This window comes from Bufo gargarizans, chromosome 2 (assembly GCF_014858855.1).
Source record: "Bufo gargarizans isolate SCDJY-AF-19 chromosome 2, ASM1485885v1, whole genome shotgun sequence".
NCBI lineage: Eukaryota > Metazoa > Chordata > Amphibia > Anura > Bufonidae > Bufo > Bufo gargarizans.
This window is the reverse complement of record NC_058081.1, coordinates 192911705-192935668: the sequence shown is the minus strand read 5'-3', so window position 1 is coordinate 192935668 and position 23964 is coordinate 192911705. Positions and strand designations below refer to the sequence as shown.

At 39.8% G+C, this 23964-nt stretch overlaps 1 protein-coding gene across 1 annotated transcript in view; it reads left to right on the top strand.

Moving 5' to 3' along the window:
• The window catches only part of HCN4 (hyperpolarization activated cyclic nucleotide gated potassium channel 4), a 236513-nt gene extending 212694 nt beyond the window's left edge, over positions 1–23819 (top strand). Inside the window, exons 5-8 of the mRNA XM_044283362.1 lie at positions 2634–2780; positions 9588–9828; positions 18007–18171; positions 20589–23819. Of these exons, the coding sequence (XP_044139297.1) occupies positions 2634–2780; positions 9588–9828; positions 18007–18171; positions 20589–21685 (1650 nt within the window). The 3' untranslated portion in view covers positions 21686–23819. The remainder of the gene's footprint in view (positions 1–2633; positions 2781–9587; positions 9829–18006; positions 18172–20588) is intronic.
• The last annotated feature ends 145 nt before the right edge of the window (positions 23820–23964 follow it).

The window sequence follows — 23964 nt, the reverse complement described above, 5'->3', positions numbered from 1 at the left end:
GTTCAAAATTATTCAACCCCCAATGCTGTAAAGGGTTTTAGGGAATTTTGTGTACATTTGTAATTGTGTTCAGAATGAAATCTTACAAGGACTTTTTAAAGAACCAAATGCAACTAAAATGACATCAATTGTTTTTGTAATACAGTATTAAATGTTTTTTTTTGCGATTCCTTCATTGACACAATTATTCAACCCCTTAAAGACTACCACTCTTAAGAACAGAGGTTCATTCAAGTGTTTTCGATCAGGTATTGAAAACACCTGTGGATGTCAAGGAGCAGCAATCAAGCATAATAAGCACCAATTAGGCAGATTTAAAAGGACTTTGATACTCAGCTCCTTCTAGACATTTACTGGTGTGCTTACAAACATGGTGAAGTCAAGTGAATGGTCCAGGAAGACAAGAGAAGAGGTGATTTCTCTTCACAGGAAGGGCAATGGCTATAAGAAGATTGCAAAGATTTTAAACATACCAAGAGACACCATAGGAAGCATCATTCGCAAATTCAAGGCAAAGGGCACTGTTGAAACGCTACCTGGTCGTGGCAGAAAGAAGATGCTGACTTCGACTGCTGTGCGCTACCTGAAGCGCAAAGTGGAGAAAAGTCCCCGTGTGACTGCTGAGGAACTGAAAAAAGATTTGTCAGATGTGGGTACTGAAGTTTCAGCTCAGACAATAAGGCGCACACTGCGTAATGAAGGCCTCCATGCCAGAACTCCCTTGCTGTCTCCAAAGAATAAGAAGAGTCGACTGCAGTATGCCAAATGTCATGTGGACAAACCACAAAAGTTTTGGGATAGTGTTCTGTGGACTGATGAAACAAAATTAGAACTGTTTGGGCCCATGGATCAACGCTATGTTTGGAGGAGGAAGAACAAGGCCTATGAAGAAAAGAACACCTTGCCTACTGTGAAGCATGGCGGGGGGTCAATCATGCTTTGGGACTGTTTTGCTTCTACAGGTACAGGGAAGCTTCAGCGTGTGCAAGGTACCATGAATTCTCTTCAGTACCAGGAGATATTGGATGAAAATGTGATGCAGGCTTGGGAGACGTTGGACTTTTCAACAGGACAATGATCCCAAGCATACCTCCAAGTCCACTAGAGCATGGTTGCAGATTAAAGGCTGGAACATTTTGAAGTGGCCATCGCGGTCACCAGACTTAAATCCGATTGAGAACCTCTGGTGGGACTTAAAGAAAGCAGTTGCTGCGCGCAAGCCTAAGAATGTGACTGAACTGGAGGCTTTTGCCCATGAATAATGGGCGAAGATACCCGTAGATCGCTGCAAGACACTTGTGTCAAGCTATGCTTCACGTTTAAAAGCTGTTATAACTGGAAAAGGATGTTGTACCAAGTACTAAGATTGAATGTCACTTGGGGGTTGAATAAAACTGATAATGATGTGAGCACAGAAAAGACATTTGTGGTTATTTCATTATGTTCTCAAATGTTATGTTATATTTGTCTGACTTACAAGTGCCTCTTTGATTTAATTGTAAACAAGATGACTGAAATGATTAAAAATCAATGTCAAACTGGCCAAAACACTCAATTTCAGTCGGGGTTGAATAATTTTGAACACAACTGTATATTATGGCTAAAAACGAATATATATATTTAAATTAAATTTAGCTTCTATTTCTGAAAAGTTTCTTACTAGTAGTAAGTATTTCTATACAGCAGAAGTCCCTTTTTTTTTTAAAAAAAAGTAACTGGCCATGCAGCTCTATAGTGTAATGGATAAGATTCTTTGCTGTAATGTAGAAGATTGTAAGTTTGAATCCCACCAGAAACTTTTCAGAAATAGAGGCTAAATTAGATTTAAATACACTGGGTGTCCCCAAGCACTGACTCCATATATGGACATAGCTATATATGGAGTCAGAGCAGGGACTCCTAAGCCAAACTAGAGTCCCGAAACCCTCCCCTCTTCAGAGCAGGGAGGGCCTGGTTTAATGCTCGGGTTCTCCCATTGACTTCGATTGTGCTCGGGTGCTCTGTAGAGCACCCAAGCATCGGGAAGTGTTCTACTGGAGCACACAAGCACTTTGGTGCTTGACCAACACTATTGTATACGCTATTGTTTTATGAGCCATGTCAGCAAGAAAGTCTTGTAAGTGCATAGCCACGGCACTCTATCTTATATACCTACTGGTGTTAATAGATGTAACCTACTATTTATTGTTCCTGCTATTGTAAAATTCTTACTAGAAATACCATTTATTTAAAATATTATAATCTAGACAGCTGGCACAAGGAGATGATATTTACAGCGCTAACTAGACCACTGTGTCACGGTTGTGTTGTCTGAGAAAATATTTCTTGATTGGTTGAACTTGAGAATTATTTTATAGGTTAACATTACATTATACTGTATTTTAATGGCATTTAAAGGATAATGCTTGTGTTCTAGAATACTTGTCTAGATATCCTTTGCCTAACACATTCCAAAACCCAAGGTTCTCTTTTCTTGTTTTCATCAGGAACTACCTAAAATAAATTTGCTCTACTAACAGAAATGAAGGTTGCCTTTGAATATATTGAAATATTACTGATGAATTTAGAAATCTGTGAAAAGGGGAATCTTCTACCTAGTACCATATATACATGTATTTTCCCTTTATTTTCAGTACAAACAAGTGGAGCAATACATGTCGTTTCATAAACTCCCGGCTGATATGCGTCAGCGGATCCATGACTACTATGAACATCGCTACCAAGGAAAAATGTTTGATGAAGAAAGTATTCTTGGCGAGTTGAGTGAACCTTTGAAGGAGGTGAGACGTGCAGATATAACATCAGAATGCTGTATGATATCTACATTTACAAAATCTTAAATGAGGAATGTGGTGTAAATAAAAGACTTCTGTACTAGTAGAATCCCTCCCTAGAGGATGATTCTATATCATCTTTCTACTGAGCCTGAAAAATCATATAGCAGTGAGCAATCATTAAAGCTGACCATACACTTTGGGCTAACAAGCATTTGACCTGCTATAAGATGTGTATCGCGGTGGGTTCCCCAGGAGCTCCCATAACTAGTCCGTTAGCACGTGCCTGAGTATTACTGCTGAGCAAAACGCTGAACTGAATTGAGTTTGTGGGGGTGTTTATCAGCTCTCAAATGTGCAATGTCCCTTTAAGTAATGGAGTCCTTGTAGTAACAGTAGCAACACTTTAGTCCTGACACAAAGCAGAGACCATAACTAGCTAACTACAGGCCTGGTCTCAGTCTCTAGGCGCCAACACTGCAGTGAGGTGCGTGCATGATCTTACCAACCAGGGTCTGCTCTTTATCCGCTGATAACTCTGAACCGAACAAACAGTCTCTCCGGCAAACATGAGGTCCCGCAGGGTATGCAGATTTGTTCCTCAGCTCTTATCAGCCTTCCTAGAAACAATCCTCCTTCCCCTGTATAGGATCTGGGTCTTGGACAACGATCAGCTTCACTCAGCTGCAGCTGTGGTCACTGAGGGGTCCTGTCACACCTGGATCCATTAGATGCTCTGCTCACACACAGTTCGTCAGTCTCATCTAGCTTCTAAGATGGCTGCTGCTTCTTCTAGCAAGTACTCAAACCCCACCTCCTTTGAATATTAAAATATATGCAGTCTATTATCCATGCTTAAGAAACAGCAGCATCTTGTGGCTAAACAGCAGAATATTAGCCCTGATAATTTAAATTAATCCACACACAAACAGTGTTCAAACAATGAGAGCTGTTTCTCAATCTCACACTGCCCCTAGGACTCTAGGAGCAGGGGGGGCATTGAACCTCCTAGAGGCTCCGTTTGCCCACCTCTTTTCACTCCCTTCTTTTGATTGACAGGGCCAGGGCAGCGCTGCTCTCCTCCCGCCGGCCGTGTCTTCAGTGTAAATCTCGCACCGTTCAGTATTTGGCATAGGCGCAGTGAGGAAGCCAGCAGCCGCCGAGCATACTTTCCTCACTGTGCCTGCGCCGAATACTGAACGGCACGAGATTCACACTGCAGACACGGCCGGCAGGAGGAGAGCAGTTCTGCCCTGACCCTGTCAAGAAGGGGGTGAAAAGAGGTGGGCAAACGGAGTCTCTAGGAGCAGGTTCAACGCCCCCTATGCTCCTAGAGGCTAATTAGCATATTATAAAAGTTAGTTTTTCTCAATAAAGGCTTTAGGCAGTGAGATGGCACTAATATAGTTATGTTCAGCTGACATTAGCACATCGCTAATGTCATCCAGCTTGATACTCATTTTTCAGGTGACAGAAACCCTTTAACTACTTTACTTTACTGCTATCTAGTGCCCATTTTTATATTTAGTTTTGCAAAGTCATTTTTGGTTGTATTGTATTTCATTATGTGATTCATTCTGTTACTTTTCCTCTTTTATGAGCCCACATCCCATTTCCCTTCAGTCTTTTCCTGTTTGTCAGACATACATTATAGAGCAGGAGAGAGGATTTTCTTTTTACCTGTATCATCATTTCTCAAGGTGCAGTCAATAGACTACCTAACTGCATATCTATTGCATTTACTGGAGTTCTACATGGAACTGGTGTCACTAGGCATAATAACAAGTTCACTATCTTCCATTGCTTCTACCAAAGATGGCCATTCAACAGAGACTTGTTTGACATTCGTCTGTGACAGTATAGTCAAGGAAGTATAGTCATAGTCAGGAAGCCTAAGTTTACACCGTCTGCATGCATACACATAGTCTGCAATAAGCTTAGAGCTGTCCATAATCTTTGTGAAAGATCACGGATATATACTAACCACAGTTCTATACCTGTGAGCAAGCTGCAGTTCTATGTTAAAGAGACAGTATCTTTCTTGAATTGTCGATCTGCTGCCTATGATCACTATCAGCGACTGTCCGCAAAGTACATTATTTCAGAAGACTTAAAGGTAGGCAGACAATGTAATAGAGCAGCAGGAAATGCTAGCAGAATGCTTGGGTGTATAGGGAGAGGAATTACCAGTGGAAAGAGGGAGGTGCTCATGCCGCTCTACAGAGCACTAGTGAGACCTCATTTGGAGTATTGTGCTCAGTACTGGAGACCATATCTCCAGAAGGATATTGATACTTTGGAGAGAGTTCAGAGAAGAGCTACTAAACTGGTACATGGATTGCAGGATAAAACTTTCCAGGAAAGATTAAAGGACCTTAATATGTATAGCTTGGAAGAAAGACGAGACAGAGGGGATATGATAGAAACTTTTAAATACATAAAGGGAATCAACAAGGTAAAAGAGGAGAGAAGGCAGAACTCCACATCGCACATTTGCAGCCAAATTTACATCTCCATCTTCCAGATGGTCAGCATTGTGACAAACTAATAGAATTCTGTGAAAATGCAGAATAAACTAATGTTGGAAGCTTCTTAGCTAGGAAGAAAACAGATTAGGGGAAAAATGGCACAGGAAGAAGCATAGAGAGCAAAAATGGCACAGAAAGAAGACAAAAGGAAAGTCTATTTAGAATTTCTCCAAATGGAAAAAGAAGAAACAGCTGCCTTAGCTACACTTAAAGTTCTCAAATAATCATTACACCAAGATACTGATCTGGACTGCTTCATCCCAGGATAACTGAAAGATCCAGCTAATTATACTGATTACTGCCCAAAGCAATCATTACCCATACCACCTACTAGCTACATTGATGTTACGATGTTACGTTAAAAACAAAAACTTCCAAGTTGCACATGCTAGCACCACTTCTGAACTACCACATTGATGTACCCACACAGCAACAGATATTATGATCTATCAGTGGTTACTTCCAGCATCAAGCAAGCAGATCCTCCAGAGGCTAAACCACAAGTTCAAGATTTAACTACAATTACTTTCTCCTCTTAATGCATGGAAGTATGTGGGAAAAAGACTGGTCCAAAAGGCTGCGCTAAGGTGTGTCAGGTCAAAGTCTACCCAGAAGAGCAACCTGAGAAAGCCATCAAAATGTATGCCATTATAGTTGAACAAAGCAACAGTTCTTTATCAAAACCTAAATTCTTTAAAATCTTTGATATAAATGTGCAAACAATACCATATATCCTCAACACTTGCTCTGGTCTTGTAGAGAGTTTTGGTAAAAGGGCCACTGCGTACGTTGTTTCTTCAATCAAGGGAAATATCCATATAATCTTACCAATGTTAATTGAATGTGACTAGATTCTGCATGAAAGATAAAAAAAAATCCTACTCAAGAAGCTGCACATCATCATCCCCACTTAAGGCACCTAGTGGTTCAGACGATGCCTCATACACACAGAGATTTATTTAGGCTGGATATTTGTGGGCAATGTATGCCTATATAAAAGCAACAAACTATCTGAAGTTTACTTCTTTAAAACTTGCTCAAAATTGGTTGTACGGCCCACTTTAACCTATAATCTCAACATTATGAAGCAAAAGAAAGGCTCTCTAACCTCATCCAATTTATTCTCAACAATGCAGGCGTCAGAAGACATAAATCATTTTGATCAGCATGATCAATTCTACCAGGCAATATTCCTGGTTTAATAGGATTGATAATGCTGACAGAGGCTCTTTAACCACTATACTTTGCAGCCATCTACAGTCATGTGAAAAAATTAGGACACCCTTTGAAAGCATGTGGTTTTTTGTAACATTTTTAATAAAAGGTTATTTCATCTCCGTTTCAACAATACAGAGAGATTAAAGTAATCCAACTAAACAAAGAAAACTGAAGAAAAGTCTTTTCAAGATCTTCTGTAAATGTCATTCTACAAAAATGCCTATTCTAACTGAGGAAAAAGATAGGACACCCTTGCCCCTAATAGCGAGTGTTACCTCCTTTGGCTGAAATAACTGCAGTGAGACGGTTCTTGTAGCCATCTACCAGTCTTCGACATCGGTCTGAGGAAATTTTACCCCACTCCTCAATGCAGAACTTTTTCAGCTGTGAGATGTTTGAGGGGTTTCTTGCACGTACAGCCCTTTTCAAGTCACCCCACAGCATCTCAATGGGATTCAAATCTGGACTTTGACTTGGCCATTCCAGGACTCTCCATTTCTTCTTTTTCAGCCAATCTTTGGTTGATTTACTAGTATGTTTTGGGTCATTGTCATGTTGCATGGTCCAGTTCCGCTTCAGCTTTAATTTTCTAACTGATGGTCTCACATGTTCTTCAAGCACCTTCTGATACACAGTAGAATTCATCGTGGATTCTATGATGGTGAGCTGACCAGGTCCTGCTGCAGCAAAGCAGCCCCAAACCATGACACTTCCACCTCCATGCTTCACAGTTGGTATGAGGTTCTTTTCTTGGAATGCTGTGTTTGGTTTACGCCAAACATGTCCTCTGCTGTTGTGTCCAAATAATTCAATTTTGGACTCATCTGTCCAAAGAACATTATTCCAGAAGTCCTGGTCTTTGTCAACTTTATCTCTGGCAAATGTCAGTCTGGCCTCGATGTTTCTCTTGGAAAGCAAAGGTTTCCTCCTTGCACACCTCCCATGCAAGTTAAACTTGTACAGTCTCTTTCTGATTGTAGAGGCATGTACTTCTACATCAACAGTAGCCAGAGCCTGCTGTAGTTCTCGAGATGACACTTTAGGGTTTTTGGAGACCTCTTTTAGCATCTTGCGGTCTGCTCTTGGGGTGAACTTGCTGGGGCGACCAGTCCTGGGCATGTTGGCAGTTGTTTTGAAAGCCCTCCACTTGTAGACTATCTTCCGGACAGTGGAATGGCTGATTTCAAAATCTTTTGAGATCTTTTTAAATCCCTTCCCAGACTCATAGGCTGCTACAATCTTTTTTCTGAAGTCCTCTGACAGCTCTTTTGCTCTCACCATGGTGCTCACTCTCACTTCAACAGTCAGGAGCACACCAAACTAAATGTCTGAGGTTTAAATAGGGCAAGCCTCATTCAACATGCAGAGTAACGATCTACTAATTATGTGCACCTGGTGTGATATACCTGTGTGAGATCTGAGCCAATTTAAGAGGGAATACATGTGAGGGTGTCCTATCTTTTTCCTCAGTTAGAATAGGCATTTTTGTAGAATGACATTTACAGAAGATCTTGAAAAGACTTTTCTTCAGTTTTCTTTGTTTAGTTGGATTACTTTAATCTCTCTGTATTGTTGAAACGGAGATGAAATAACCTTTTATTAAAAATGTTACAAAAAACCACATGCTTTCAAAGGGTGTCCTAATTTTTTCACATGACTGTAGTTCAAATTGTTATATTAGGCTTTATGAAGTTATCTATGCTTATATTTAATTATGTCACTCATCCTTTTACACATCCTCTTCTGTGAGCCCATATCCTGTGTCCTTCCATCTTCTCCTGTTTGTCATACATGCATCACATAGCTGGAGAGAGGATTTTTCTTTGACTTCTATCATCATTTCTCAAGGTACATAAATTACCTAAATGCATATCTAGTGCATCTCCCTCAATGGACATGGAATTAGTGTCATTAGGGGAATGAGAAAGCAAGTTCTCTATCTTCCATTGCTTTTACAAGAGATTTACAAATGTCCTCACACTTGTGGAGGACATTTGTCCTCCTATATACTTCCATATTGGCTTTCCCAATGCATTAAATTCATAGGTCATCATAAAAAAAAATAGGAAAATAGATGACGCTGAACAATTGTATCTGAGGTTAAACTGGTGATTTCAGTAAACTATATTTTGCTTGGATTTATAAATGTTAGCTCTTTATAGAGCGTGCTTTGTGCTGCTAAAGTGGAATCTTGTGGAAGATGCATGCTGTGGTTTATTGAATTTCCTTTATTAACTATATTCAACTAAATAATTTGTAAAAAAAAAAAAAAAAAAAACTCTTACTACAAGAATTTCAATTTTTATTAAAGTGGAAGACTGTATTCACAGAAGTGTTCAACAATGCAAACTATAGGTGGTTGACAGAATAAAGATCTGTCTATGGATTGAAATGTGACAAGTTTTGTAGAATATAGTTTTCTACTTATTTTCCACATTGCATGTAAGCGCTGTATTTTACAGTTCCTAGATCCTTTGAGGCTCTGAAGGTTAGAGTCTGCTCATGCATGCACCACTCGATTATGTGTGGAGGACCTCTGTGCCGTTGATCTCTGTAGTTTGAAATTTCAGTATGACACTCAACATTGTAAAGTGGACAGGATGGGAGATCAGAAAGTGGACTCATGGCATAAAAATCTGCCAGAAATAGGCTGTATAAAGTCTTCTCCGATCTTATCCTATGGGGTGGAAAAGTATCAATCCCTGCCCAGTGTTCTGCTGCAGAATAATAATCTGCTGCATAAATAATGATGTTTTGTGTCTTTTCAATAAAGCTATTGAAAGATATGTTGCAGAATTTATAAAGTAAATTATACCTGGGTTAATGTACCTCCTTTTGTAAATTATAAGAATATTACAAATCACCAGTTATTTTATTGTGTAATATATTTATTTCTGATAATATACACAGCTGCTGCTGAACCTCTTTTTTTATAGGCAAATAGGCGCCTCATAACAGTTACTGATATTATAACATAAATGAGCTACATTTTCAGTACCAGCAACAATATGCCTTAATTATTTTTGTTTCAAAGCTTATCTTGAATAACCCTTTTTTATTTCAATAGGAGATCATTAATTTTAACTGCCGCAAGCTCGTAGCCTCTATGCCACTTTTTGCCAATGCAGACCCAAATTTTGTAACTTCAATGCTTACAAAGCTACGGTTTGAAGTATTTCAACCAGGAGACTATCTTATTCGAGAGGGAACTGTGGGCAAGAAGATGTTCTTTATACAGCATGGTGTTGTCAGTATCTTAAGCAAAGGCAGTAAAGAGACCAAACTCGCTGATGGATCCTATTTTGGTGGTAAGTACATTTAGATGCTGTATGTATTGCAAGGGCGGATTGGGAACTTAAAGTGGCCCTGGAAAAATAAAATAAAAGTGGCCCCATGTTGTAGGCAAGTCCAAATTGACAGAAGGTGAGGCAAAACAAGCCAAATGTAGTCAGGGACAACAGTAGTAGGCGGGTCCAGCAGTGCTGTAATGCAGCACAAAATACTGCCCTATCAAAACCAAATACGATAGTGCAGCATAAAATACTGCCCTATGAAACCCAGTGTGCATTTAGACCACTCCATTCTACTGTTACGCACTTCACTTGGCAACATTGCAAAATCCTCGATGACTTGGAGATTGAATGAATCCTTCCTCTCCAACCAACAATATAAAAGCCGTATAGAAAACGCCCTAACAGACAATTTTCAGTGGAACATAGATTACACACTACCCTTTACTACAATTTGGAAAGCCCATAAAGCAGTCATTCAACGTGAATTTAACTCAATAGCGTCACACTTCAATAAATCTAGACAAGGAACGGTAAAGAAACTATATAGCGAGATACAACTAGAACTCACACATAAATCGACTAACTCTAGAGATACCCTCTGAACACTAGTGTCCAAAAGACAACAACTGAGAGACATACTAAACGTACAATGAGCTAAATTTTACATGTCATGGAAAAACAGACTTTTCATACATGGAGACAAAATATCCAAATTAATTATGTCCTTCATTAACAAATGCAAAGCACCAATCTACATACTCTCAACGAAGCACCATTTAGGCCCACGTGTCATGGATGCCAAAGGTATATCCGATGCATTTTGCCATTATTTTAAATACCTATATCAACTAAGAGCACAAGACACTAACGATCAAACAAAAAAGAGACTGGAAGATATCAAAGACTTTCTCTCTTCTTTTCGTCTCCCAACATTGTCGGTGGATCAGCAAAAAGAGATCAACAAACCGTTTACGCTACTGGAGGCCCAGTCCATCCTGTCAAAAGCCCTACGGGCAAGAGCCCTGTGCCTGAAGGTCTACCTGTCTCATATTACAAATCCCTACGAGAAACTCTACAACCACTCTTCCTGCGCTTTTGTAACGCTATACTACAGGGCTCTGCACTACCGAGACAAGAACTTGAAGCACACATCTCCCTCATACACAAAGAAGGGAAAGATCCAGAACTATGCAGTAATTACAGACCAATATCCCTTCTTAATAACGACCTAAAAATATATGCTGGCCTTGTAGAGCAACGTTTAAGCCCCTTGAGCCCCTTGTTACAGAGTCTAGTCTCCCCTGAACAAGTCGGCTTTGTAAAAGGTAGAGAAGGCAGGGACAATTCCATCAGGCTACTGCATCTCATGCAACACGCTAATATATCCCGCTCTCCGTTGATCCTCCTAGGTACGGATGCAGAGAAAGCATTCGACAGGGTGGACTGGACCTTCATGACTGAAACCCTGACATTTCCACTTTCTCGACCCCTTTATTAAAGCCATCTCCCAGCTATACTCTCGCCCATATGCACAAATTCGGGCTAATGGTCTACTGTCAGACCCGTTTGATATCCTAATCGGTACTCGGCAAGGCTGCCCTCTGTCCTCCTCGCTATTCATCCTAGTGATGGAGACTGATTCAAAGCGTCAGACCACACCCTGCTATAGCAGGATATAAGGTCAATGCAGTAGAGCATAAAGCGGCAGCCTTCGCTGACCATCTTCTTTTGATTCTCACAGACCCTATAAAAGAGCTACCAGTGGTACTAGACACATTCACCAGATTTGGTTCACTTTCGAACTTCAAAATAAACCTTAAAAAATCTGAAGCACTAGGCATAAATATTTCTCAAAAACTAAAGAACAAACTTGAAAGCCAATTTTCATTTAAATGGCCAAAGAAATCCGTTCAGGATGTATCAGGATATCTTCAGTTTAGTCACTGAACGGCACTTTGGACGAAGGAAATACCGCAGCATGCTGTGGTATAATCTCCTTCCAAAATTCCGGATCATTTGCCGGAATGCCGGATCCAACATTAATTTACATTAAAAATGCATTAGCCCGGCAGTAAAAATACAGCAATGCCGGATCCGTCTGTGGCAGGCGCAGCACTATGAAGTGCCTTTTGCGCTGTGGCATTAGAAGAATTTTGATATCTCTGACTTTTAGTCTAATCAGACTGTCTATTACTCTGTAATTCCTCTAGCGCTGTGCTATGGAAACAGTAGGTTTAAAGAGCACACCAAATGCTTCAAATAACTTTTTTATTAACTTTCTTTCTTCATATATAATACTGCTGCCTCCGCAGCAGATAGTCCATGTACATAACACATGCTGAAAAGATATCACAAAATGGCGGTATGATTAAGATGGTAGTTCAACTGTTCAATCCTGTCATTCAACATAAAATGGCGGCTATATTTCCCTCTTGAGTATCTGTAATGTCACTTTATGATCTCTCAGAGAGGTATATCTGAGATTTGACCGATAGTTCTACTGATCTGTATGCAATTTGTATGGATTGCTATTTGTATGCTTTTTGTAATTTGCAATTGGTGGTACTGCAAGTAAACACATATAACCAGTTCAGTATACAGCTCTAATCACACTATTAACAATAGGAACACATCATAACTGCATTAAATACCTATTTTGGCATCTTTGCTAGCATTAAAACGGAACTGTGGCTGGATCTTTGTGTGTTCAGCTCCTCTCTCTGGTGAGTAATGATTCCAGCAGCTCCTGCTAGGGGAAATTCCCAGACAGGCTGTGTGAGAAGCTGGCTGTGTATGGTCTAGACTTCTGCCCAGCAACAACAGATTAACACTATGCTTTCTGTTGTTTCTGCTGTGTCACTGAGCTTACCTTAAATTATAAAATGAATCTTAAAGACATATTATCTTTTTCTGCTTCTGTGGACACAGAATATAACAGTTATATAACATCCAAAACATGATGTCACAGTAAATAACTCTGCTTTTGTATTTAAAACATAAACATAGGAACTGTAATAAGGCTATTGGCAGGTCTAGCTGTATACACATATAAGCTATATTATCAACCTAGGACAGGTCTTAGCTGGCCAGCTACACTCCCACCAAAATTACCTATAATTCTATGTTCTTAGTGGTAGGACTTGAACATGAATTTGAGGAATTTTTCATCAGGTTCTCAACTTCCAAGTGTCTTTTATCACTCTCAAGTAGAACAACTAACTTCTGTATAGGATTTCCAACTTGAGTGGAGTAGTAAGACGTTTTCCTTTTTTGTCAAGTTTTGAGTCTCCTATTTGTAACAACACTCTTCTTACTAGTTTGTCTTCATCCTTTTGAACTTCATGAACTTTGACCAATTTCCATTGACTTCTAGGTAAATCCTCTTCTTTTACTGACACTATGTCACCAACTTGGACATTTCTTCTGGATGTTTGCCATTTACTTCTAAGCATAAGATTGGCTAAGTACTCTTTCTCCTATCTATTCCAAAACTGTTCTGATAGATATTGAACTCTTTGCCATCTCATTTTAGCATATAAATCCTCTTTGGTGAACTTGCCGTGGCTGTATGTATTCTGACTTAAGGTGAAGTAGATGGTTGGGAGTTGGTCCACACTTGTTGGATTGTTGATGTCATTAACTGTAAGTGGACGACTGTTAACAATAGACATTACTTCATAGAATAGGGTCCTAAGTGAAGCATCATCTATTCTTCCTGCGTTCTTTTTTTAACACTGAACTTAACACATTTCTCACAGTTCTGATTTGTCTTTCCCAAACTCCTCCTGTATGGCTTGCATGTGGAGCATCCATGCAAAAATGACACTGTTTCTCTAACAAATACTCAGATACTTTTTCTTTATCAATCTTTTTTAGCGCTTTCTTCAATTCGTTCTTTGCTCCGACAAAATTAGGTCCTTGGTCAGGTCTAAGCTCTCTGACGGTACCACTAATGGCTATGAAACATCTTAAGGGATTGATGAATCCCTTTGTGCTGAATTGCTCTGGAGCTTAGACATGTAAATATTAGTCCATATCTCTTGTACTCCTTGTGGTTCTGTTTGGTGATGAATCGGCCAAAAAATCCATTCCGCTATAAAGAAATGATGGTGATGGGTTTACCACATCTGCCGGAAAATCTGCCATTCTTTGTTCTTCTGTAGATCTACATGCCTTTCTGCAGACTACACATTTACTTATATAATTTGCTATAACTTTGCTTCCGTTCACAATCCAGTAACCACCTTCTCTCAAACAGCTTTGGGTAAAGCTTCTTCCTTGATGCAAGGATTTGTTGTGGTAGTGATCAATAATCAATCTTTTGAAGGTAGAATTTCTGAATGCTTCACTCTGCTAGGCAATGATGCATTTTCCAGTCTACAATCCTACAGAACAAGATTAAGCTTGTACAATGGGTGGTTGGGTGGAAGGTTCTTGACTAAGTCTCTTCAACTCTTCACTGTAAAGTCTCTGTTGAATGAGTCTTATGACTTCATTTTTCATTCTTTCTTCTACATTCAATAATTCCTTCTTTCTGATTCCCTTTGCTAAACGTTGAATTCGAGCTACTATGTTTATGACTGTATTCCATTTTGAACATCTGGCTAGTCTTTCAAGTATGTCGTCTTGACACTTGGCAGAAGTGCTCAATGTTTGTACAACTTTTACTTCTGGATTGCCCATAGACAATTCTGTGTAACCTTTACTGGGCGTGATTTCCTTTTCCCAATTAGAATTTTTCAAATAAGTTACATTCAGGCCTCTTGAAGCATGATCTGCTGGGTTATGCTTTGTGTCAAGTGATGCCAATGTTCTGGATTTGTTATTTCACGCATTTTCTCAACTCTGTTGGCGACAAAGATATAGAATCTTAAAGCTTCGTTGTATATGTATTCTAGGACAACTTGTGATTCTGTCCAAAAATATTCTTCATCTATTTTTAATTCCAATTCTTCTCTCAGAAACTTGCTTACAACACCCCATCCTAGAACAGCTTAAACAGCATAGGGTTCACCCCTTCCTCCTGTGATCAGCCTTCGTGGCACCAAGGCCTCAGGACAATCTCAGCCCATCAACAGTCCAACCCCAAACTCCTTCAGCGGGGACACCTCATGAGACATGACAGATAGGTGCTCCCATTCATTGGCTGTTTCACAGGTAGGTATGCGATCTCGATCTAGAGGTATATTGTCTTTTGTATAAGCTGGAGGTAGATCTAATGTGCAGTTTGAATGTTGAAGTCCTCTAACTCTCAGTCCTTTGACCCTTTGACTGTTCACTAGTGTCTCTCCCCGTCATTGTGGTGAGTTTTAGCGTCACTGGTTCTATAGCCACTTGTAATTTCTTGCAGATTTCTTGATCAATGAAGGTGACATCACTCTGGGCATCCAGTAGCGCATAGGCATATACCTTCTTGTTCCTCCTTTTAGGATTTGAAATGCACACTGGTACAACCATTGATGTGCCGTTGCTTTCTCCTTCCCTCACTCTGCAAGAGAATACCAATACTTTCTTTCTTTCCTCAGTATTTGGACGTATTCTTTGGATGTTCTTCACGTAGTGGTGTAGGATGGCGTCCTTTGCAAATGCTGCATGTGGCCTTTTTCTTACACGCCTTAGTAACATGGCCTTTTCTTAGGCATCCGCATCCGAAACACAGTTGGTTATCCAGTACAAATTTTTTCTTTTCATCTGGGGACTTCTCCTTCAATTGTTGCCACTTGTGTATGGAGTGGTTCTCTCCACAGAACATACACTTGAAGGTAGTCTGAAGATTTGTCAGTTCTGTCTTTGTGATTTTGAACTCGCTCTCGTAGGTATCTGGACCTTTAGCTGCTGTGTTTGTTGCAAAGCTAGTTACTCTTGCACATCTTATCTCTCTTGCAGGCCTTTCTCATAAGGATTTTAAGAGGTAAGATGATGTTACTGGATTAGATGCTATCCGTTCTTCCTCATTGACAAACTCAGAGAACTCTTTAAAACTGGGGAAGTTCTTACCTAGATCTGTTTAGTCACATAGCAATTCCATCTAGAAGCCACTTCTTCAAGTAGCTTAGTTAGCATCCTGTAGTTTTCTAGATAGTCGTTCAGTACTTCCAGTCCTTGACCATGTGGGATGGCATTGCTGTATGCTTGCAGGAAGTCACCATACTTGGAGTCTGGAGTATTCTTTAGGACCTATTTTAGGCCAGTTATTCAGTTTCTCTCTAAAGGCTCTTTGTACTAAGAAAGAATGACCATATCTTGCATTCAAGTTTTCCCAAGCTTGCTTTTAGGCTTCTTTGTCTTTTCTATAGAAGTTAACTTCAAGATCTTTCTTTGCTTCCCCACCAACATATCTCTGAAGGTAGAATAACTTGTCAACTGGACTCAAGCAATGATGCTCAATGATCATTTCAAAACTTGCCTTCCACTCTATAAACTTCAGTACATCTACTGAAAATACAGTTGGTTCCAGAACGGGAAGTCTAGCTAGGACTCTTCTCTGTGGTCTTGCTGGAACAATGGTTGTAACACTCTCCTGAGCATTGCCATGGCATCTAGGAATAGAATTATCCGGTTCTATTTTCTCACTTACTTCTTAGATGAGTCCTTTTCTTCATTTTTTTCCAGTAGAGATAGAGGGTAAATTCACACACCTTTTTCCTAACACTGGACTAGGCCTCTCTTTGTTTTTATGAGCAGGGATGGAAGAACAATAACTTCTTTCTTCACTGCATGCTGGAGATTTCCTTCCATTCTCCAGGGCATATGAAGGAAAGTAGGAGTCTGTTTCTTCACTTAGTACAGATTTGAACCTATGACTACTCTGACTCATATCCTCCTCATGTACTCTGAGTCTGGCTTCTATGATCTTAACTTCTTTCTGCCTTTCATGACTTTTCATCTGTTGGCGCTGTGCTTCGATTTCAGCTTTCATCTGATGGCGTTGTGCATCCTTTTCAGCTTCCTTTTAAACCATCAGATGGCTCTGCACCTCGATGGCAGCTTTCATTTGAATTTCTGCTCTAAACTAAAAGAAAAAGAAAATTAAAAAGAAAAGAAAATACTGCCCTATGACCATACGGAGGACAGTGATACAGTGAATTCAGGAAGGCACCTGCGGCTGCTGGCCATGGGCATAAGTACCTGATGCTTTTAGCATTAATTATTGCTGAGATCATTAGATCAATATGTACCCAGCCAGCGGCCATGAGGAGGGATTGGGTGGTCCCCTGGGCAATGGCCCACAAGAAAATTTCCCTATAGGGTCTATGGCCAGTCTTCCCCTGCTGTGAAGTACAGTATATGCTGCACATCACAATAGATAGATAGATAGATAGATAGATAGATAGATAGATAGATACAACAATGTTAGCTCAAACAACATTTGTAATTTATTTAAAGGGATTTCTGGGAATTAAATATTGAGCTTGCAGTAAAATTCCAAGAGACTATACAGTATGCAGAGCTATGCTAGATACAGTGTGCCACAGCAACCTCTATCAGCTCAATGGTGGGGGACCCCCATCAATCTGTTGTTGAATATAGATCCTGAGGATCAGTAATCAATATTTAGGTCCTGGAAAACCTGTTTAAAGGGGTTGTACTAGAAAATTAAAAATCTCAGACAAGCCTTGCAATAGCCTAAAATAAAAAAATCATCTTATACTCCCTCTTTCCCTAGAGTCGTACTCTGCAGCACTGACGTTCACTTATGTTAGACTATTACATTTTTCATTATCTCAGACAACACCTTTAAGTACAATTAATTTACCAGTTATGACAGGAAGGTGTACAAAATGGCTAAGGCAACAAAAGTGTGTCTTTTGTGTACTCCAATTTTTCTTGTTCTGCCATTAGGCTAGAAACTTCGCCAATATGTGTTGGTAAGTATAACATCTCACTGATTTGTTTTAGCAAAACAACCTGCTAAACGAAAAGCAATCAAGCAACCCGGACCTATTGTAAAAAATAGTTAGGATGGTGGTCTTGTTCTTTCCCTGAATCCACCCTGGCAATCCTAACAATTTGACAGTAGGTCCTCCTACACCACAACTACAGACTGTAGTGTTCTTATCTTTAATGTTTGTAATGCTAGGCGAATTACTCCAAAAAATGTATGCGCTTTTATGCTTACCAGTAAAGGTTACGATTTAGTTTAGTAATAGAGGCTATAAACAAAACTGATATACCTTAAAACCTGTATTTCAGAAATCTGTCTCCTGACACGAGGAAGGAGAACTGCAAGTGTAAGAGCTGACACGTACTGTCGATTGTACACACTGAGTGTAGATCACTTCAATGAAGTTCTTGAAGAGTATCCAATGATGAGGCGGGCATTTGAAAGTGTTGCACTAGACCGTTTAGACCGAATTGGTATGATTTTCTATTTGACATTAATTATGTATATTTCTTAAAGGGGTTGTCTCATCTGACACAATGTGGGCATATCGCTAAGATATGCCACCAGTGTGAGATAGGTGCAGGTCCCACCTCTGGGACTCACACCTATCTCCAGAATGGCCCCCAAAAGTGAAGGAGAGCGCATCGCGCATGCCCAGCCTGCTTTCCCTTCATTTCAATGGGAGGTACAAAGTAGCCAAAGCAGTGCGCTCGCCTATTTTCGTAAGTCCCATAGAAATTAATCTGGAGTGCACCTCGTAAGTGCAGCCACCGCTTTAATCACTGCTGTGGGACTGCCGGCACTTGGCAATTTAAACATTCTCATAGAAATGAATGCATGCAGAGCTCCTCTCCGCTCCCTTTGGGGGTCCCATTCTGGAGATAGGTGCTGGTCCTAGCTATATGCCACCAATGTCTTAGATGAGACATCCCCTTTAATTCAAGACTAGTTATGCTGATGTTTAATCTACCCAAGCGTTTCTTTTTATTAATGTATATATTAACCTACTTTTACGCCATTTACACCAATTAGTTCCTCTCCCACTTCCTTAAAACTCAACATTTGTTTCTTTCAATGTTTAGTTTTTGGAAGCCAAATATGCTCTGAAATGCTCCGATGCTCATATCAGGGGGCTGCCTGGGTGAAAAAGGGGGTATGTCCAGTTTCAGCTCTGAACCCGGAAAACCCCTTTAATTATGGGATTTTGGGTTTTCTGTGTATAATTAAGGATTTTTGTTTATATGAACAAGGTTGTGGGCCTATTGGATGCCCCTGGTAGTTAGTGATGCGATTGAGGAGATAGATTAGAACTGGGAGGCATACTGTTATAAAGGTAATGTGTCACCAGAAAATAACCTATTGTTTGAATAAATTTTTTGTAGAAGGGGACCTAAACCTCTGCATATTTGGTTTGTATCAGCTCAATATGCAGAGTACAGATCTTATAAAATTTGTGCAGAGATTGTAGCTGCACGCTGCAGGAGTAGGTAGTCCGCTGTCAGTGACAGAACAGCTACCCATAAAGAAGGCAGGTTTGGTTTTTCACTGTCCCCACCTTCCCTATTGCTCTATAAATTTTAAAAAATGCCACCACAGGCAGCAACTCAGCTTTTAGCCCCTCCCCCACCCACAGTAACGCCTCTTGTATATCGTCTTATCTTTTGGGAGACAGCTATGTAATTTCCCGTCAAAAAATTACTTGCTGGTTGAATTAAAGTACTTTTAAGTCAAAATTTGCCAGGGGTATGAACAATTATGGGCAACATTGTATATCAAAATGACCATTATGGAAAGGGGAATTCATAAAAAAAAAATTTGCTACATGTTTTGCTATAAACAAAAAAAATAAAAAACTGTTAAACACAATTTTTTTTTAATGAATTCCCCTTTCCATAATGGTCATTTTGATATACAGTGTTGCCCATAATTACCCATACCCCTGGCAAATTTTGACTTAAAAGTACTTTAATTCAACCAGCAAGTAATTTTTTTACGGGAAATTACATAGGTGTCTCCCAAAAGATAATAAGACGATATACAAGAAGCGTTATGGTGGGTGGGGGAGGGGCTAAAAGCTGAGTTGCTGCCTGTGGTGGCATTTTTTAAATTTATTTATAAAAAAAATATTACACTTTGTACCTTATTTGTACCTAACTTTTTTACAGTTTTCTTTTTTATAAAAAAATAAAAACAAAAAATACTAAAATAAGAATGGCAAAAATAAAACCCCATGTATCACAATAAAAAAGACAAAAAAGTTATTGCTTTTAAAGATGCATGTACTAAAAAATTGAAGATGTGTCTGGTCTTGGCGGGGGGGGGGGGGGGGCATGAGGCACAATGGGAGTGGGTTGTGAATGCAGTTGGTGAGGTGTGATTCGGAAAATAGGATTAAAAGCCTTTCATAGGATTAACATCACAATTTAGTTTTCCGTTCTTTTGATCCATCAGAAGAATAGAAAAATAAACAAAAAAAACGGATGCTGTATTTTAAGCATCCATTGTGCTCAGTTATGCACATTTTGCATCCATTTTAGCCATTTCTATCTGAGATGTTATTTTAGATGGGAAAGAAAGTCCTGAATGCGTTCATATGTTTGTCGGCTGCTGAAAGATGTCTGATTTTGGCAGCACATCTACCTGTATAATCAGGGACGTGTTGCCAATAATCAATAGAAGAGAATGAGAGAGGAATGACTGAAAGTTAGTTATTTCTTCTTTATCTTATGGTACCTATATATCATCATATGCAGAGCTCTACAGACATTGTAAAAGCTCTGCGCAATTTTGAACCTTGGTCATATGTGAACTCAGAACACAAGTGCTACTAGGTTCCAGTCTATAGTATTTTGGTAACAGTAATTGATAGAACTTTGTCTTTTTTTTTCAGGTAAAAAGAATTCCATCCTTCTTCATAAGGTGCAGCATGACCTCCGGTCAGGGGTGCTTAACTACCAGGAAAATGAGATAATTCAGCAGATTGTGCAGCATGACCGTGAAATGGCCCAGGGACCCCGCTGCACAAATTCTGAGACAGACTCTGCCCCAACACCTCCAACTCCTGTAATATGGACACCATTAGTTCAAGCACCATTACAAGCAGCAGCTGCTACGACATCAGTTGCCATACCTTTAACTCACCAGCGGCTGCCAGCCAACATCTTCAGACCTCCAAATTCTGCATTAGGGATAACAGCTCGGCAATTTCAATACAGGCAAAGACAAACTTTTTCTTCACACATAGCAGGACCTGAGGCACAGTTGTCACAGCAGTCCTCTTACCATGTACATCAACTGGCAGGTTTCTCTGCAGCAGCTTGTGTGAGCCCTAGACCACCATCTAATATACCATGCTTTGACAAGGGTCCAAAACAACAGCCATTTCCTACTAGTTCAACCCCTGCTGCTTTTGAAACATCACAGTGGTCTCCAGGACTAGAAGTATCCTCTTGTCAACCAAGACTATCAAAATCTAACCAGCAACTCCCAACTCCCTCCTCTAGACAATCTCAAGGCTTAAAAACCCAGTCACCGGGTCAGCCTTTACCTGGATCTTCAGAGCCATTATGGGTGTTACCACCTCCACTTCAGAGAGCAGACTCTCCTGGGAGTTCACCCTCAGGACTAAGTCCAGGTCTAAACCGAACCACTCAGGTTTGTGGTTCTTCCAGGTCTCTTCTCCTTCCTCAAACAGCTCCCATTGTGTCTCACCCAAGCAGCTGCATAGCTCTGCCCCTTAACAGACTTAGGCAAGACGGTCGGCCCATTTCTGTTTCCCAGCCTTCTTTGCCTCAGCCAGCACCAGGCTCACCACACTTTCCCCAGCAGTTTACTCCAGACTTTACTTTATTTCCTAGAGAAGGAAGCCCAGATCCAAAAGGCCATACCACATTGCCACAAAAAGGGTCTGCAGAATTTTCATTTGGAACAAGTGTTGCTGCTGTAGAGGACCTACCCTTTCACTCAAAACTCCCGTGTAACCTCTGACCTTTTCTATTGCTAGAGATCTGCAGAACAATTAATCCCCAACAAGAGACATGTAGAATATTTTTTGAGGTTGCATACTGCAGTGAAAAGGTAGCTGGAAGGCTGAATATGTATTTTGCCACTAATGACTTGGCATTTGTACAGCACATTCTAATAACATCGGTGCAATCAATGCAAATGATTCAGATCATTACAACACCTATATGATCAAAACATATGGTTTCTCAAGCTGTTACAGGACTAAATAGCTAACTGTAATTCATCATGAGGTTGCAAATGTATATTGCCTTTTCTGTGGAGATTACAAATTGCTAAATGTGTGTTTTCAAGACACTGCTGTATGCTTCTCTAGCTGACACCAATCTACGAATTCCTCTAGTCTTAGGCTCTTGACTTAGGCAAAAAAAATAATAATTAAAACAGCGTTGCAGATCTTTTAGCAATGAATAAGGATTTAAGTTACTGGAATGTATTAGTTGGCATAAACAGTGCTTAAGATGTAGAAGTCAAGTGTCCTCTTTCAATGGTGGGAATAACCTGCCCCTTGCAATAAGGCACCTACTTTATCTGGACACCATTCTCATAAGTATTCTGCATTGATCAAATATTATGTGCTGAAGACAAATGCACGTGGCTAGAGTCCCTTACTCTATGTGACCCCTTGTCATTGCCAGGGACGCAGACAATATTTCCTAGAGATATCTGCAAGAGGTCTGATCTCTCTAGTTTTTGTCACGAGTTTGAAAGCACATGATTCATTGGTATACACCTTTCATTGCACCTGGTGTGTGTGTTTTTGTGTGGTTAGCTAGAGGGACATCAAGGCAAGTACCCTAGTGCTTGCCTGCATAAGCAATATTATGTAACATTGTGTCCTTGTGCCTTCACTTCCCCAATGGAGTCAGTAGAACAGGTATGACCCTTGGGGAGCCCCATACTGTCCGCTAAGAAAAGGCATCTGTGACATGGGGAATGCCATAACTGCAGCCTCATGCCAATTTCAGAATCTGCGCTTTCCTTGTTGTAATAAGGCACTGCCTTGGCATGGGTTGTGCGATGCAGACACTCGTATTGGAGAGTGCCTTATTGCTGCTGAATTACAGATCAGCGGTGTGATTTCCAGCTAGCATTTTGCTTTATTCCTATGTGCACACGCACTCTATACTTCACCAAGTGGTGCTCCTAATCCAGGGAGCAATGTGACTGGATGGGACTTGTCATGCTGGAGCCATTACTTTCTTTTGCATTTACATGGAATTGATGAGTTAAGCTTTGCTCACCGTTTCTCTGCCTGAGGTGTGTCTCACTTTGTAAATCTGTAGCTGCAGAAAGGAGTTTATTGGATTTGCATATTAAACTGATAAACTCAAAGGAGCCTTTTGGATTCTAAGATCTTGACCAACTACAGTGGAAGAATTTCAAGTAGGATGAACTAATTAATCATTGTGTTTGTCTTCTCTTCTACCTCCTTTCCTCAATCTCCAGTCTGTTGTCATACGCCCTACTTTTGCCATAAATCATACGTTTCCTAACTATTTTCTTGCTTTTTTGACAATAACCTTATAATCCTGTGCTATTAGGAAGTCATTGTACCTATCTTCTGTTGTGGTCAAACGTGCCTTTCTTCCTAGTACTCCTTCAAACTCTGTTACTATTTTACCTCCAGCATTCTTCTCCCAGGTCCCTTCCTGCTCACCATTCAAAACCAGAAAAAACTTGCAGTATAACGAAGCCAGCATCTTCTCTATTAATATTGATTAGCCATTGGACTACATTTTGCAACATTGTATTTGCTAAATCAGGTACATAGAAGAAACCATTTAGACAGAGGAATACATGGGCTATTTCTCAATGTTTTCATAGCAAAATATTAATATTCCTTCATAAACAGAAAACGGCATCTCTTCACCTCCTTGTTTCCATGTGTAACTAGAAGATTTGAAAATCCTTGAAGACAAATTATTTGTGCACTCTTCTGGCAGTAAAAAGGTTAAAGGATGTCTTGGTTTAAAAAAAAAAAGAAAAAAAAAGAAAAAAAGTAATAAACGGTTTATAATAGATTATTATCATACAGTTATAGCAGCAGGTAGCTCTTTACAAAGAAAAATAACTCTCTATAAGCATCACTTCTCGTGTATTTGCCAATAACCTCTTTGTTTTAAAGGGGTTTCTGCTTTCTTTTTTATAAGTAAAAATAAATTAAAGTATTTAAAGAAAAAAATATTTAATATATATATAATTATATATATATAAATATACACACAATTTCTGGATTTCAA